The sequence below is a fragment of the Babesia microti genome, chromosome II, assembly GCF_000691945.2.
Source record: "Babesia microti strain RI chromosome II, complete genome".
NCBI classification, from domain to species: Eukaryota; Apicomplexa; class Aconoidasida; order Piroplasmida; family Babesiidae; genus Babesia; species Babesia microti.
The window spans coordinates 1,310,119-1,326,895 of record NC_027206.1 but is presented as its reverse complement, the minus strand read 5'-3'; the positions used below and the strand labels follow the sequence as shown (position 1 = coordinate 1,326,895).

The window sequence follows — 16,777 nt, the reverse complement described above, 5'->3', positions numbered from 1 at the left end:
TTTTTAGATACTATTATCAATAAAAATAAATTAATTAGATTCAAATTGGCCTCGAATAAATATGTTAATTATTACGAGAGATATACATCATGCCTTTGGATCTCACCAGTAATCCCATTTAGAATGATTATCTTCTCGTAAGGCGGGGTATCTCCTATGGCTACGATTTTTGGGGTGTTTACTGTCTTTGAAAATTCGATAATAGAACCACTCTGAATGCCGCCAAGTGTGACTGTTGATAGGTGCCTAAAATTCTCATATTCTATGATATTAAGCACTAAAAATCCGTTGTCATCATAGTGAACTAATGTTAAGCATTTAGGCACAAGGTCAGCCATAATCCAAAGAGGAGCTGATAAGTATTCAAGTGCACTGGTAAATGTTGCAGTCAGAGTACCGGTGATTTTATTGTCGACAAGGGAGTAACTATGAATTTTGTAATTAAAATAATCCCTAAATCTATGCTGATGCTTGGAAATTGTAGATTCATCAAAGTTCCTCGAGACAAAATATAGACATTTTGACACCGCACTGACGTCAAGTCGTTGCATTGGGATTTCCGCACTTATACTGCCCACGATAGTGTATTTACTGTCTGCATAATTAACGTTTTACTTGTAAAAATATCCTCTACATTTTCTGAACTAATAACCAAAACACAGCTAGCGCTCTTGACATCGTAGTCGTCGCTAGTATTGTCAGTACAATTGTTAGGATCTACTTTTTTTAGGGCCAAAAAACAACCAGCGCTGTATTGATGCCAACCAAGTAACTTACATTCATTTGCATCCATGTACACTAGCCCAATTACTCCTAATTTGGTATTATTGACAACATTGCCGACAATATAAGATCCATTTGACAATTTCCTAAGTTGAAAAGTACCTATAAACAAACTGTCTATGATAGTAGACTGTTCATATGCGATAAAAGTATTATCCATAAAGTAAATGGTATGACTGGGCACCGTCTGAAAAGGATTGAACCAGGTTTCCCAGAGCAAATCACGATTCTTCCCGTATTTCTATGTTATCCAGAACATACCCCGTCATAAATCAAAAATGTTGCGATATTTTGCACAAATAATGACACCAAAAGCCACAGGTGTAAACACATACCACTACGATATAGGGTAGCAAATATGGCGCCAAATAAATATCTAATGACTACAGTAGGGTATACGCTCATTGCAGGGTGTTTTAATGAAATTTTGCAAATTAAATACCAATATTTTAATAGGTAAATCCTCACGGAAGCTACGTTTTAACCATCAAATACTCAACAACGATTCAGAACTGCGAGTATAAAACATAACAAATAAAAAAACTAGTCAGCAAACAAGTTATAAGCAAAACTGAAAATTAACATATTTAAAAATACCTACTAATTATATATATATATATAATTAGGAATTGCGATTGGTTAAGAATGGCTATGCGTCATAGCGCATTAGCTGCATTTCGGATTTGTAAAAGGAGAGTTATTCCAGTCGGTTTCAGTAAGTTACAGCCATTGATGGACCTATAATATAAGCAAGTTAGTCAAATCATTAGTGGTTATGTTGGCAACAATTCGCTGAGTAATTGCAGAACGGGTGTGTAACTGCGGCATTGGACCCATTTGTAGTCTTGCAATTTGATTTCTTAGACGGATTTTTGTTTCTCTTACTTTTGACTCTTTGGCGCACGTCCTTGTGGACGTAGTGGCAGAAATAACACATGGATCCATTTTCACATGTCTTAGTTTTCTTGTTGGCAAAAACACATGGCTTACAATATCCTTCATTATGCAAAAAAGATCCAACACTGGGAATGTCCAACATACTAATATCAAGGGTGAACTTCTCAAATACCTTCTGGTATAAGAATATAATGTCAATTTCGTGAGATGCGTCTAATAGCGATTGTATAACATGTATGAGACACTTGTGCATATCTGATTGAGATATTAAAGGCGTAAAAGAGCCAGAAATATAGTCTCCTTTGTTTAAAAGGTCGAAACATGATTCTATGATGGCTGAAAATTTTGCTTTACTTTCAATTTCCTGTTGTGACATATTTGGCAGTGGTGGTGCTTCTGTTCCATTATCCAGACTCAGATTGTTATTTGACCAAGCATTCACATAGTTATTGTTGTTACTATAGAACATTGAAGGTTCAAAGTAGTCGGAATTTGATATCATATGTCGACAGTTGTTAGAATCATGTGTATTGTCACATATGTTGATAGAGATTGCATTACTCATATTGGTATCAGAAAATGGCGATAGATTTCCATCACCAAATGATGTTAAATCATCGAGTAATAAATTTTTTGGGTTACCATATGGCGACCAATTGCCATTGGAATTAGCTTGGTATTCACTTCCAACTCCATCAAAGTAATAAACTCGGTTTTCATTACTTTTTGGTCCAAAGGAGTTGTTGGAATCATCTAAACCGGGCCATTTGATCATACCAAGCGAGAATTCGTCCAAAGAATTTCCACTAGAGAAGGATGAAATGAGGTTCATTTCATTATCATCAGCAAATATTGTAGGACTTGCTGCAGATTTTAATTTCCCATTATCTTCGTTTATGTTGTGATATTTTGCGTCAAAAAGGTCAGAATAAAATTGTGTATTGATTTCCAATGGTTTTGTGCCTATCGAATGTGGCAAGTGCCTTATAGCGGTTAGATTTTCGTCAACATGTTTGTTGTGATTGTGTGCGAAGTTATGTGAAATCGTGTAATTAGGAACAGATGCGATTTTAGTACTAGCCATTTTCCTCATTTTGAAACAAAAATCGATATTTTCGGAAAGTTGTTACGGTGCTTGTGATAAGTAAGTGTTCGGTAGATTAAAAATTCCTGTTAAGCGCAATAAGTGAATATTTTACAGATGATCAATTGCAGATATTTCATACGTTGTCATAATTTGGGATCATAATATTGAAATATAAACACGAACGACCTTGATTGTCAGCGAAGCCTTAGTGCAAATCAATTAATTGGTTGGTTTGTGTCAATGGTTGTGCTTTTATTTGCGTGTTTTTAGAATATAAAAGCAGATATATTACGATTATATATATTTAGCAATCTTAATTAAGTCGTATAAATTGCCCATCAAATCTTAAAGGTATAAGTGGGAAATCATGGCGATTAGTATACATTTTGAGGGAAGTCCTAGTAAATTTGGCGCTCTTAACTTTGTTAATATAACAAACTGTATGAATAATGTGATATATGGTGCATGAATTATCGATAATACTGAGTTTAACGTTAAAGGTCGGTAAATTTTATTTCACTGTTAAATGCAGTGATTATTTAAATGGGGGAAAACACTACATACGCTGTTATCAATCACTTCCAACTGATGCAATTGTTCAAAGGAATTGTCGGTATGCTTGGGCCATTGATATTTTTTGATTTTTCCATTTCAAAATTTTCGTCATCTACTGGAAAATTTTGCAACATCCAAAATTTCCTCAATATGCATTGACTATCACATCTCATGACACTAGGTTGTTTTTATTGCGTTAATTAGTGTCAAATCTATATTTTCAAAATAAATTAAACATAAAAGTCTTATCAAGTATGAGTATTAATTTGCATTTATTACATTTTTTGATAGTGTGACACCCCATACTATATTACGTATGTAAGCAATACGAACCGCATATAGAATTAGTTAGTGTGTACTGGTCTAGTTTATTATTGTAGTATGTTGTACCAGATTAAGTGCTTATTTTATGAACACACTTTTGCCCTTGCTTTGGTACTAAGGTTTTTGTTGGTTGCTTATGGTAGGATCCACGATTCCTTGTGTAAGTCTCCAAATATCTCTAACTTTTCCATTACTGTCTAATATAGTCAAACTAAAATATACGGATATCGATTACAAAGTGTTTACGGATGCGGCGTCTTTTGTTTATAAGGGAGAATCCCCTTACCTAAGGGAAACTTATAGATACACCCCTTTGATGTAATCCAATTACATAATTTAGTGCATTCTTACTAATACCAAATGTCACACTTTGCAAGGATTTTGGTAAAATTTTGTTCTCAATTTTCGACATTTTAACTGGTTACTTTGTTCACGTAATAATTTGTTTAAATAGAAAATACTCAAGTTCTCAAAAGTACCCCTTAGTAGGTCGAGAATCTTGACTGCTATTTACCTATTCAATCCAATCAGTATTGCAATATCAACCCGGGGGAATGCAGACTGTTTGATCTGCTTTGTTGTGATGTCTGCCATATATTTCCACATGAAAAATCGCACAATACTTTCCTCAATTTGGTAAGAAATTAGTTAATACAGTTTGGGTTTTGCAATACATCTCAAACTCTATCCAGTCATATACCTGATCCCATTCTTTATCAGTTTGTATAAAATACCTGTCACGGTAATTTGACACTGATGTAGAACAATTTTGTTGCCAAAATTAGAAGCAATTATTCGCTATACAACATATTGAACTCATGTATGTCATTAATATGGGATTCGATTTATCACTTAAATATTAATCACGTAAAATTTCAGGTTACATTAATAACAACACTCACGTATCTGACACTGCTATTCTACAATACGTAAAACACAAATAATTTAGTTATGGATACTCATTTTTATACGAGACTTACTTATACCACTTTAAACGATTGGACCATAGACATAACCTATCTTTATACTTCTACCACATCTATCACCTGGTGGATAAACATCAAAAAGTATTTAAAATTTTCATTCAGTTAAACTTTCTTGTTTACCCGTTCTTCCAATTACTATGTGTTGTGACCTGTGGACTAATTGTTGATGATTTAATTTTATCAATGTGTCTACAGGTACTCAAATTTTGACGCAGACAATAATGTTTATCGCGTTAAATAAAGTTTGCACTTGCCAAGTAATCAAGCAATCATTCAGTATTTCATTTGGTGGATATCCCTTCTACCTTTGGCATTAGCAAAGGCAAAACTTACTCAGGACGACATTAAGAACCTTTTTTACTCTGGACTGCTCTTCATTCTGTCACTGGGACTCTGGTTATTTTTTGCATATTTGCTGGAATTTGTGGGGATTTCCACTTACATTCATCTATTTGCTAGCAGCATATTCTTCACATACTCCCAGTTCAATTTAGCATGGAAAATATACTCGATTTGCAATAATTACAGCACTGTCAATAATTCCACAAATAATGTTGAAAAGGGAAAACTGAACGATTAATTGATTAATTAAAATAGATGCAACGGGTTAGAACACGGCTTTGTTCAACCCTCGGTTAATGTTTTTGATAAGCACAATGTACTTTTTGAAGGCATCCTTCAACATTATGCAATTCTCACAGCTTAATACCTGACCCTTATCCTCGCAAGACAATTTCATATCCATAGCCTCCTTCCTAGAAATCTGTGAATGAGATCTTTGGGATCTAGATAGTTGGGATATTGTTGATCTTGGGGGATCGCGTGATAAGGAACGGGGGAAAGATTTAAGTAAACTCGCAGAGGTGCTGGAATAAGAACCAGACGTTAATAAATGCTCTAGTGTAGCCACAGATGGTCCAAAACGAGATAGCACAGGCTTATCCTTTATGGTTTCATAACCGTTTATCTGAGCCCTTAGCTTAATGCATTCGATGCATTGGTACTGCAGATATAGATGGACGAATTCTGCTATTATACAATCAATTCTAGTCATGAAATTATTATAGTACACCTTAACATTCTGGCACTCGTTCTTAGCCACTAAATCTTTGAAAACAGTGTTAATATTTTTGTATCTACTCTGAATAATGCCCTAAATCACCGATTACTCACGTTACATTTTTTAATTTTATCAATTCTATCTTGTATGATAGATTTTACTTGAGAAGAATGGGTTGCAGAAGAATCAATGTACTCAAGGGTATTTTTGATGTTATCCTCATGCGTTTCCTTAACCTTAACCAGTAAAAAGGAGTAGAATTTCTCAAGTTCGTTAAATCTGTTAACTGTACGATGCAATGACTGCAATGAGGTTAATATGTTGAATGTTTTGTTGACCATGGAATTTTTTGTGGCCATTTCATTGCGTACTTTTTCTAGTAGATCGGTAAATTCATTTCGAAACTTTTGGATCTCACCGGTGATACAATTTACGGATAAATTATTATCAGAACAACCTTTCTCAATTACGGGTCTGATAGCACAAAATCCTAAGGGTCTCATAAATCTGCATTCTATGGGATATTCGTTGACAAAAACGCTTATCTCGGATCTGTCACTAGTGTGTATGTAGCACGGGTGGGAATATATGCTATAGCCCTGATCCAATTTCGACATCAAAGCATTGAATAACAGTATATTACATCCACCATAGGTTAGTTCCACGATATTATCTAAATTCTTATTCTTCATATAACTAGAATATTTGCTAGAGATGATCTTGGATCCATCACATGTGCTCATGTTAAGCATAAGAAAGTAATAGGACTAAATTAATTCATTTATACCTTAGTGGAGTAGATAAGTACTGATTCTTGACTGTTTTTGACGGGAAATAATACCGGATTTAAGATGGAATAGTTGATAGTATATATACAAACAGAATCGATTGACTGGGACCAATAATTGGCAAGAGCTGGCACCGATGGAAATAGTGAAAAGTCGCTAGCGTAAATTGACAAAGTTCCTAATGAATTTATTATAGCAAAAATAAACGTGGGTGAGTGAGAAAGTATTACAAAGGAAGTATTCATATCATGGCCCTGCGAAAAAGTTGTACAAATAAGTCTCGGATTGTGGATTGATTCTGATGAGCTGTAAAGCAAAAGATTCAACTCAGTATAAAGTTCCTGCGATAAATTCTCAGTCGATATAAAATTTGAGTTTAGTAGGTGGTAGGTGGTGTTTGAAATCATCATGACCCTATCCTCGTTCGAGAGATTGAGGTCGAAAAAAATGATCGGGGTATAAATGTATACAAACCCATATTCATGCAACAAATAAAGCGTATATTCCTGCCACACATTATCTGGATCGTGAATGCCAATCGTAAAGTCTACAATGTTGCCAGAATTCTCATGTTCAAGCTTCACGTTTGTATCAAAAGACAAATCTTTCTCGTCCCCGTAACACATGTTATGAATGGTATCTGAGTCTTTGTAATCCATAGTGCGACAAAATGTGTTTTTCCAGGCAGATGAATCAATTTTAAGTTTATAAACCGGTACATCAATATTTTTACTTATGTTGTATATGCGGAAATATGTTTGGAAGTCAAAGTGTCTATTATTTGAATTCTTTTCTAAAATGCATATAAAGTTGTTGAAATTGTGATGCCATTTAACTTTCACAATATGTGAAGAGGTTTTGTAGTACAAATCCCTTTCATCCATAGTATAAAAATTGTTTGATTCATTTAAATGTACATCGTGCAACAAATATCCAGTATATGCATTTGGTACAATGCAAACTGGACCGAATTTTTTACTATTTATCTTTGTAGTAATCTCATTTTCCAAATTAGGTAGATGACAAACGCAACACGAAGATTGTGAAACTAATGCGATACAAGTTTTATCTATGTTAAGATGTATCTCAGTAAAATAGCCATGTTTTACTACATCATAATTTGTAATTTGAATCTGAAAAAATATTTTTGAGTTACTATCCTCCACCAATTTTTGGTTTGAAAGGTTAACATTGCCATACTCAAATGTGACAAGTGAGACTCGATAAGAGTGCTTATCCTTGACAAAGCTAGTAACCTGTTCTACAATTTTCCAGTAGTGGAAACTGTCGGATTTACCGTCAATCTCCCTAATCTCGGATTGTTTTGACAAGTAAGTTCTTGATTGAAACAGTTTGTCAAAGTTATCCAGGGATACTGAGGAATCGAAAGTGTTTTTGATTCCACCTTGAATACTTTTTTTGAAGTAATCACTAGGAAGTGATTTTGGCGTACAAATAGTAATTGGTACTCCACTCCAAGGCATTTTTCATTTATTTTGTTAGTTCCCACACTTAACTATTAGCCGGAGTGCGTTATATGTCCATACTGTTGCCTTCTGCCACATAACCTTAGCAGGGGTATAGCGTATAACTGTAGGGTTTTAATGTAGAATTAATTTGTTAATGCAAAAATTACTGAATCTGATGATGCCATTTTGTCACAGTAATTTTTAGTGATGACTTGCAACGTTTCCCAGCAGTTAGAGCTCCTCCGGCAGCAAAGGTCCCGAGTGTCAATCAACCGATACCACTTTAAGGAATTGCAATCGCTAATTCCTAATTGCTGGGCTAATGTTAAACAATTTGATATACAGTTTGATAAATGCAGCCAATTATTTGAAACCCCAAATGAAGTATCATTTAACAGTTCATCACATAAATCTGATGAAATCCATGACACTACATTGCCAACAAATATAGATTTTATGGACCAGCAGCAGCTGGCCCAGTTGGACAATTTAGTTACTCTGTTTCTAGACTTATCTCTTCCCTATAACATGAAAAAGGATGTGCAAACTTTGGTCTGGTATCTAATCTTTTCTTACCAGGCCAGTATCCGATACTCGACCAATTTGCTCTTGTACATACTACCAAGGCACTTGTCCAGCTTTTACCTAGACCTGATACCACATCTAAGTTTTAGCAAAGATTCAACTTTCAGGGCCTATAAAACAAGTATTAATCCATCGCGGGAATACATCACAAGTGTTACAATTAAGCACTTTAACAATTACCAGCAATTGTCTCTTCTAGCGAGGAGGTTGTGCATTGAAATGGATAGGGATGAGCAGAATTCAGAATTAATGGCATTCTATAATTCAATACAAATTGAACTATTTAATCAGCCAGGAGGAATTCGTGATAACCAATTAAGATACTTTGTCGTCAATGCTATGGAAGCGCTCAAGTTTCCGAAGAAAAGGAATTATTACAACACTTATCTTTGTGGCATATCAGCCTTATTTTTCAAAATTAATTTATCAATTGAAATACAGAACGATATAATCCACTCATTGGTCAAACCGGCATTTGATGGAGCTGGCAATGCTGCTAATTGCAGCAATTTGAAAGAGATAATACTATTAATATCCACATCGTTGAAGCACCAAAACAAGATAGGCAAATTGCCCATTAAGTGGATTAATTTAATAGCCACAAATCATGAATATCAACGAGAATTGTTTGTTTGTCTCGGGGAACTGATAGAGGCAGAAATTGAACCTTTCAGGTTTTGTGAACTAATAACAACTACAATTCTAGATGAGACTCAATATGACGATTCTATGATTGGCCAATATGTACAAGTATTGTTAAACCTGATAAGCCATCTCAATCAATGCAATTCAAACTCCACAAATCAATTGGCTAGTTCTATCGTTTTAACAATTTTAAACAAGTTAGAAAACATTTGCACTATTGTCAATGAAAATCTTTGCATTCAGATTGACGGTAGGTTGGATTTTTTTGCCCTGTATAAGTATCAGTTGTCACTTTTATACAAACTGCTGAAAAATATATCAAACACTTTTCCCAGGCTATATAGTATTCTAATTAGGTCTCCAATTAACGCTAATGAGCATTTTATGAATTTTTTAAAGATGGCTACCACGGAACCAAATGAAGTTGATCCGGCTCTAGAATTGGACAGTTCTATACAATATATTAGCAATATCGCAATTTTTGAGCATGATATAGCACTGAACATAGTTAAATTGTCTCTGGAACGATTTCAACATTGGAGCCAATCAAACACTGAAAATGACAAACTTTCACTATTGGCAAGCAAACTAGTATCATTGCTACCAAATTACCGTAGCCAAATATTGAACAATACAAATCTTTGGCAATTTGTTTCAAGAATGCAATGCAAAGGTGATTTTTTGCCCATCATATACCAACTAATAAGGGATATAATGTGCGAAGTAGATAACTCAATTATTGAGTGTCTATGCGACGGATTGGTAAGAGTAGACAAAGATCAGTTATTTACAAATGATTATACATTCTTAGAATATTGTTTGAATAATTTGGAGTCGTCTAAGGATTTGTTTACTTGCATAGATATAATTACCCAGATTGGAGGAGATTATCCAGGGCTCAGCCATGTTTTGGGTCCCATATCCTTTTTCTTGACCAAATTGGCCCAAAATAATAATCTCAATGGCAGGCTAAAAACATATATAACATCTAGCTGTTTGACACTCAATTCCATAAATTGTTGCTACAACTGGGCTGAAATGTCAACTCAATATATCGCAGATGTGATAAGTCCTCCAGATTCTGATGCCTCTAGGCCAATACTGTCGATTCATATTCTGATGGAGTACTTGGATTATTTATGCGCTGATAGTTGTGTAAATAATGCTGGTAAAATCATTACTGTCATGACTGCGTTGATACAATCACTAGATAAGGCGATGGAATTGGCTAAAATATCTTCCACAAAACACGTTGACAAGATTCCCCTCATATCTACGTTGGCAAATTCATTCCATTCATTTTCAATACAATTATTAGCACTTACAAAACCACACGCAAGCCGCAATTCATTGACGGAGTTTCAAGATTGGGTTATTTATAACATACTGGTAATAGGTTGTACCAACGATATTTTATATCGGGCACTCTGCAAATCAATCCAAACCTCACACAATACCACTGTATACTCGCTCAATCTCATAAATTGCCGCCTTAAATTGGGTTTGGTGAGCCAAACAGTTTATAAGGGTTCAAATGACTCCGTCAACCTTTCAATTTGTAATTGTTATCAGGGTTTGGAGGGGGAATCATTTGCAAGTGATCTGGCTGAATTTTTGGGTGAGAAAAGTTGTGATACGTCTGATTTGGAGGGTTTAGAAGGTAAGAATATTATACAGTGTATTAATTGTCCTGGGTTTAGACTGAGACGTTCAGATGTATCTTCTGTGAAATTGTACAAAAGGTTGCTGAAATTTCTCAACATGACAAAGAAAGATTCGTCAACTGCCATGTTGATTTTACTGATTTATCTAGCCCCGTTAATTATCAAACATGAGTACATTGAGCCTACGATTGGGTTTATCAGGTCGGTAATTGAGAACAAGTGTAATTTCGACATTGTTAGTACAATGAAATCGTTTGTGTCTGATGGATTTCTGGTTTCAGATCCACTGAAATGTAACTTTAACATACCAAAATCCGACATAAATAACTTTGTGTCTGATTTTTTAAGCGATAAAAGCGACACAAGCATATTTGCGAATTTTTTAGTAATGCTCAAAACATTATTATCTAAATATCAGAAGGTGGCACAGTCAGTTATTTTTTTATCCCATTTTTTGCCTATAAACATATTACGTCATTCCAAGCCACTATACACGATGATTGGGTTGAACAAATTTACTTACACTAGCACTTTTCAACTGTTTTGCGATATAGGCAATTCCAGTAATAGAATAGATGCAAGGGGCATGGGGATTATGTTAAATGTATTAAGGATTATTACTTTTGTTACAAATGAGAAGGTAAGGGATAAAAAGTTTTCAAATAATTACGTCAGGAGCATTATTTTACCATTATCTTCTGTTAACTCTACCAATGATGGGGTTAATGAATTTTGGAGGGAGATGGCCAAAAAGTTATTAATTTACTCACTTCACTTGGCTCTTAAGTTGAATATGCTACAGTATTTGGATGATCAGTTGCTTGGTGAAATTATTCTTTTATTGGGCGAAAATGTCTACTTGAGCGGAATTTTTCAACAAGAAAGTTTGGCCATTAATATGAGCAAAACGTTCAAATATCTGCTAAATTTAATTAAAGATGATGGTAGACGGTCGTACCAAGTGGCAAATGTGTTGGTCATCATGTCAGATCACTTGCCATCGGCAAAATTGTTGCCGGATATCATCGCAAAAATTGAGTTACATACTGGTGATTTGAAAGTGGCGTTGTTCCTTTCTGCTTGTAAAATTGCAGGGAAATATCTAGACCACACTCCAAGTGTGGGAATTCAGCTGATTAAAATGGGAATTGATGGCTGGTGGGGAGACTCTCACAAATATTGCACCGAAACGTCAATTACTTTTATCAATTTGTGCAGAGGGTTTGCCAAGGTTTGCCCTGAGGTATCTAGTTTGATATTGGATGAGATGAAGAAGCTGTCAAATCCAGTATTTGAGGGATTAAATGCTTTGATTTCACATCTGATAAAGACCGCCCTTGTTGGTTTGACTGGAGTTGATACTTATAAGAATGCTTCCGGCTCTAGAAGATTGGAAACCACTAAAACTGCAGCTATTGTCTGGAACAACTACTCCACAGGCATATTACTATCAACTGGTAGCGAATTTGCCCCTATTGACTACTATATTTACTCTGCAGAAATTTTACGCAGTGGGAGAATTGACCGTAAATTTTACGAGTCATTGGTGGATCTAGACAAGGTGAAGGTGATTTTGTCCATGTCTTCCATGCTAAACAGTGGAATAACTACCGAATTACAGCCAAAACTGGAAATTTTAGCCGAATTAGTGTCTATGGAATCTGAATCAGGGGTCTTACAAATTACAACAGCTGTTCAATCTGAGAAGGATACACATGAATACAAAAAGATTAGACTTATTGGGGACATTTTACACAATTTGCTTACATTATTGACAAAGTGCGAGTATCCCTCTATTAAGCGATCGGTGAAGTTGTTATTTTCAAAAACTCACCTCCTGTTAAATACACCGCACCTGATACTGGCAATATTGGATTACCCATACTATTACAGTCCAAACGAGCAAATAACTGTTACTAGCAGCCAGGAGGATATCCCAGTGTTAATGGAATTGTTCAAATTATTGACAAACATTTTCAATCGGGACATTGTAAATGGGGTGATTTCTGATAGTTTGAAAGGGCTCGAGGTTTCAATTTTGTACTACAAAATAGCCTGTATTTTATCCAAACTTTACAAGTTTAACCCTCATGTAATACTCAAATCTTTTATCTTTCTGGTTAGGGTGAAGTGTTCTGATTCTAAAGTGTTGCGTACAATTGTGTATCCTTTGGTATCTACTGAGAATGAAACTACCCAAAATTTACCAAAGCAGGACATTTATTTATTGTGTAAGTTGGTAAATTTATCTACATCAATTCCCAATGTGGAAGCTGTACTTGGAGAATTGGGGTTGGGAATGATAAAGGCGCTGATTATATTTAACAAATCCTTCACCGCCAGTGAGAAGAATGTATTGGTAGATGTGATGATATGTACGACTATAGCAACATTGTCAGCTTTTGTTAAAATTACGAGCGATGTTTCTGACGACCTGTTTTATTTATCACTTGGAACAGAGCAGGTGGCAATTAGGACTAAGATATTAATATCATTGGCAAAGTCCCTTTCATTTCCTCATTTGACCAAGTTAATATGTGACAGTTACGTCAAATTCTCCTGTGATACAGTTGATAATTGTATCTGCGGCTTTAATTTAATGGAATTTTATGTACAGCATTTTCAGGGCGAAATCACGGTTCAAAACCGAAAAATTACCCAAATGATTATTAAATTAATCACAAAATGCTCTCAATTTGAGACAATTGCCAATTATCCCAACATTGACTCAATAACATTGGCAGACTACATCAATAAGGTGGAGGAAAACGATGATACTTTCTCAAGATTTCATTTTCATATGGGGAAATTACTAACAAGCTGGTTTGGAAAAACTACTTTATTTGAGATGACAAGCTTTCTCCAAACGTTTAGAAGTATCTGTAACGCGAAATCCCCACAGGCAGTGAGATATCACCACTTGTACCTATACCTGGTTGGCAATATTTTGTGCCAATTTAAACATGTTCCTAAGGTGGATACCATGTTGTTACCTACAGTTTTGCCCATTGTAAACGTTTCATTTGCCTCAATTAGTCTAGATGTTCTACAAAATTGTGATATCCAAAAGAATTTATACTTTACAAATGTTACATTGTCGTTGACAATCTTGGCTGCAATGAAGGAGTATATTATATCGGTACAGCTCATGTCAGATTTGGTTGAATCCCTGGCTCTTTCAATCTGTGCTATTGAAGCGGTGTATACTGGCTGCAATGCATGGGATGACGACCGTACAATATCGAATGGAAAGAGGAAAAGGGAAAAGGAGGAAAAGCTAGATAAATATCCCGGTAAATACATTTGTTTGTGGCAAAAAATTATAGAAACAATTTTGGTGGCTGTGCTCAGCGATGACAACTATGAAATTGCATGCAAGGGATTGGTCAAACAGCTATCCCTTGGCAGTACATTTTTCAAGAAAACCTTATTGTCATCTTTGTTCAACATATGGTCCAAGATTGATACAAGGGACGATTGTTACGACGCTTATCTGGTGGATAGGCTGGGGTCTAGCGGTAGGGAGTTGACTGTTATTGTTAAGGACCTTGAGTTCGACGGAGATTACCAAGTGGCCAGCTTGGCTAAAAGGCTAGGCAAGAGACTCGAGTCCTTTTGTTATAGATGCAACCAAATTGAGATAGACGAGTAATAGAGTAAAATGGGATGCACATATACGATTATGCAATAAATTTTTTGTAGTAACCCTGTAGTATAGTTAGTTTGTTCCAAGGGCCAGCTTTGTCTTAGTAACATTTGGGTCTCGAACCTGCGTATAGATCAATCGCTACTGATAAATGAATGGCATATAAACTGTGTTTGTTTCAAATCAAAGTCACAAACTACGCAAACGGCTAAAGTGGCATGTATTACAAAAAGTATTATAATTTACTCTTTTAGTTTGTCAATTAACCAATAAAATTCTTAACCAATTCCTTTGATAATTTGGTAAGAGACGAGGTAGCTTTTTCGGCGGCATTTTTCAGAATGGCCGAATTGTGTTTATGCCATTTCGGATCAGCGCGCTATGTCATTAATTATCTCACCACTTTATCTATATGATTTTGGCCCCTTTTACGAACCAAATCTATGCGATTGGCTCCATTTTGATGTATTTTTCGCACATTATCAATCAATTCTTTGACTTTGTGGCCACTCTGGTGTTTTGGAATTTTGAGAATGATTTTGGAGCTACCCGAAATTTCCCCACTCCACGTACTATTTACAGCTTGTATTGCCTGTAAGATCTATTTGATTTGGACATTACATGCAGTGTTTGTGTCTGATCGAATACGTGTAAATGGGCTAGTGTTGGTGTTTTTGTAACAATTTGAGCCAGTTCACTCAGCATGTGTTCTTTGCCTTTATAAAAAGGTTAATTACCTGAAATTTTGAGAGTAGCAGTGTAAAGTGAATCTGATCTTTCAGGTCCAACCTTTTTCATATCTTCTAGTGTCTGTTTAGTGATATTTTCTATGTTTTTGAGAAACTTGGAAAGATCGAATATTTCGACATTTTCGTCTTTTGTGGAATAATATTTTTTCTGTAAACTGTGGGAAAGAAGTGAAAACAATGAGCAGCTAGTGCTTATTTGCTGCACAAGATGACAATTTAGGATATTGGCGATGATTTTGGTATGTAGGTTGAACAAACGAGGATCGTGTGAACCCCATTTAAAATGAGGTTTACAAACACGATGTACTATCTGCTGTAAACTCAACGTCCGAGTCTGAATCATCGTAGTACTCGCTAGTGCAGCTATAAGGCAATATGTATTTATGCTGCTGCAACGCCGGCTTTTCAACACTTGGGTATTTCAGTCTAGTATATATAGGTCTGTCGCTAGTAACTCCACAATCGATATTACGCATGGATACAGGTTTTAAAATAGTGAATAAGGGCTTGTTGGTGTCAATTAACCCTTTGTATGATATCAACAAGTTGTCCAAATTGTTAGCATGTGTAAACGCTTGGTTTTGGCGCCAGAAACATAAACAGCGATAGGGAGAATGTCTACAAATTGCTGCACATCTTTCTCCACAAAATCCAGTACTTTGAGATCTGATTGCTTCCTGATGTTTTAACACCCTTTGTCCTTCCAATCTAGCCAGTGCTGCTGTTAGTAAAAATCTCCCTCCATTCCTCCAGTCGTTCGGGTATTTAGGTATTAATCTAGCGGGCGTCTTGTTTGTTTTGTATACAGGATCATATAATGTCCTACCGTGGTTGTGATTTCCTGTGTCAAATTATATAAATACCACGGAAACCTATAACCTTCCTGGGTTTGGGGATCGGAAGAGGTGCCCTAAGATCTTTTGGCGGTGCCAAATGCGGGTCTAGTGACTCTTCAATTAACTCTTTTGGCTTGGATTTATTCTGTTGAACTTTCTTCTTCGCTTTGGCTAGCCATACACGGGTTGACGTGAACATACATTCAATGCCCAATACCAGTGTAATTAAAATTGGTTTAGTTTTTGATTTTCAAAAACATGACCTTCATACAATTAATGCTATAATTGTGTGAAGGGTATTATGATTTTGCGTGTCAACATTTTCAATTGTAAACTTTGCCACTCTAACTATCCAACGCCAATATCATTTTAATTAATTTGATCAACTGTTATTATATAATAAAGGCTGTACAATGTATAATTTTGCCGCGTTGATTGAATATTCGCATTCGTTTTTAGAATATTTATTATATTGTTCAGCTGTCTAATATTTAAATTGCTAAATAGCTCTTATATTATAGGCCTCAACTGGAGATTAAAATCATCTACACGGATTTTAATTTTTCAGTGATAGATACCTTTTCTACGTGCAATAACTATCATTGATGTGTTGTAAAGTCAAATACATATTAGTTATACACGTAACACACACAACGGACTGGGCGAGTAGTGGATTAATTGGCAATGTACATTCCCATTTAAT

General features: G+C 35.4%; 7 protein-coding genes across 7 annotated transcripts; 2 read left to right on the top strand and 5 right to left on the bottom strand.

Annotated features, from left to right (window-relative positions):
• Positions 1-71: 71 nt before the first annotated feature.
• On the bottom strand, positions 72-1,116 carry BMR1_02g03780 (hypothetical protein; the record flags this gene model as incomplete). The annotated part of the gene is made up of 3 exons (XM_021481725.1): positions 72-595; positions 616-1,024; positions 1,045-1,116. The coding sequence occupies 3 exons, from the start codon at positions 1,114-1,116 to the stop codon at positions 72-74; spliced, it is 1,005 nt and encodes a 334-aa protein (XP_021338331.1).
• On the bottom strand, positions 1,550-2,773 carry BMR1_02g03770 (conserved Plasmodium protein, unknown function; the record flags this gene model as incomplete). Its single annotated transcript, XM_012793059.1, has 1 exon — positions 1,550-2,773. The coding sequence occupies one exon, from the start codon at positions 2,771-2,773 to the stop codon at positions 1,550-1,552; it is 1,224 nt and encodes a 407-aa protein (XP_012648513.1).
• On the top strand, positions 3,704-5,212 carry BMR1_02g03765 (phosphatidylinositol glycan, class M; the record flags this gene model as incomplete). Its single annotated transcript, XM_021481723.1, has 10 exons — positions 3,704-3,806; positions 3,853-3,964; positions 3,987-4,080; positions 4,101-4,282; positions 4,304-4,388; positions 4,409-4,575; positions 4,596-4,713; positions 4,735-4,827; positions 4,848-4,889; positions 4,910-5,212. The coding sequence occupies 10 exons, from the start codon at positions 3,704-3,706 to the stop codon at positions 5,210-5,212; spliced, it is 1,299 nt and encodes a 432-aa protein (XP_021338330.1).
• Positions 5,213-5,239: 27 nt separating this feature from the next.
• Positions 5,240-7,964, bottom strand: BMR1_02g03760 (conserved Plasmodium protein, unknown function; the record flags this gene model as incomplete). Its single annotated transcript, XM_012793057.1, has 3 exons — positions 5,240-5,785; positions 5,806-6,459; positions 6,480-7,964. 3 exons carry the CDS (start codon positions 7,962-7,964, stop codon positions 5,240-5,242), a joined length of 2,685 nt encoding a protein of 894 aa, XP_012648511.1.
• BMR1_02g03755 (hypothetical protein) lies at positions 8,157-14,495 on the top strand (the record flags this gene model as incomplete). Its single annotated transcript, XM_012793056.1, has 1 exon — positions 8,157-14,495. The coding sequence occupies one exon, from the start codon at positions 8,157-8,159 to the stop codon at positions 14,493-14,495; it is 6,339 nt and encodes a 2,112-aa protein (XP_012648510.1).
• On the bottom strand, positions 14,752-15,287 carry BMR1_02g03750 (hypothetical protein; the record flags this gene model as incomplete). The annotated part of the gene is made up of 4 exons (XM_021481722.1): positions 14,752-14,868; positions 14,890-15,090; positions 15,111-15,205; positions 15,227-15,287. The coding sequence occupies 4 exons, from the start codon at positions 15,285-15,287 to the stop codon at positions 14,752-14,754; spliced, it is 474 nt and encodes a 157-aa protein (XP_021338329.1).
• Positions 15,529-16,273, bottom strand: BMR1_02g03745 (conserved Plasmodium protein, unknown function; the record flags this gene model as incomplete). Its single annotated transcript, XM_012793054.1, has 2 exons — positions 15,529-16,079; positions 16,102-16,273. The coding sequence occupies 2 exons, from the start codon at positions 16,271-16,273 to the stop codon at positions 15,529-15,531; spliced, it is 723 nt and encodes a 240-aa protein (XP_012648508.1).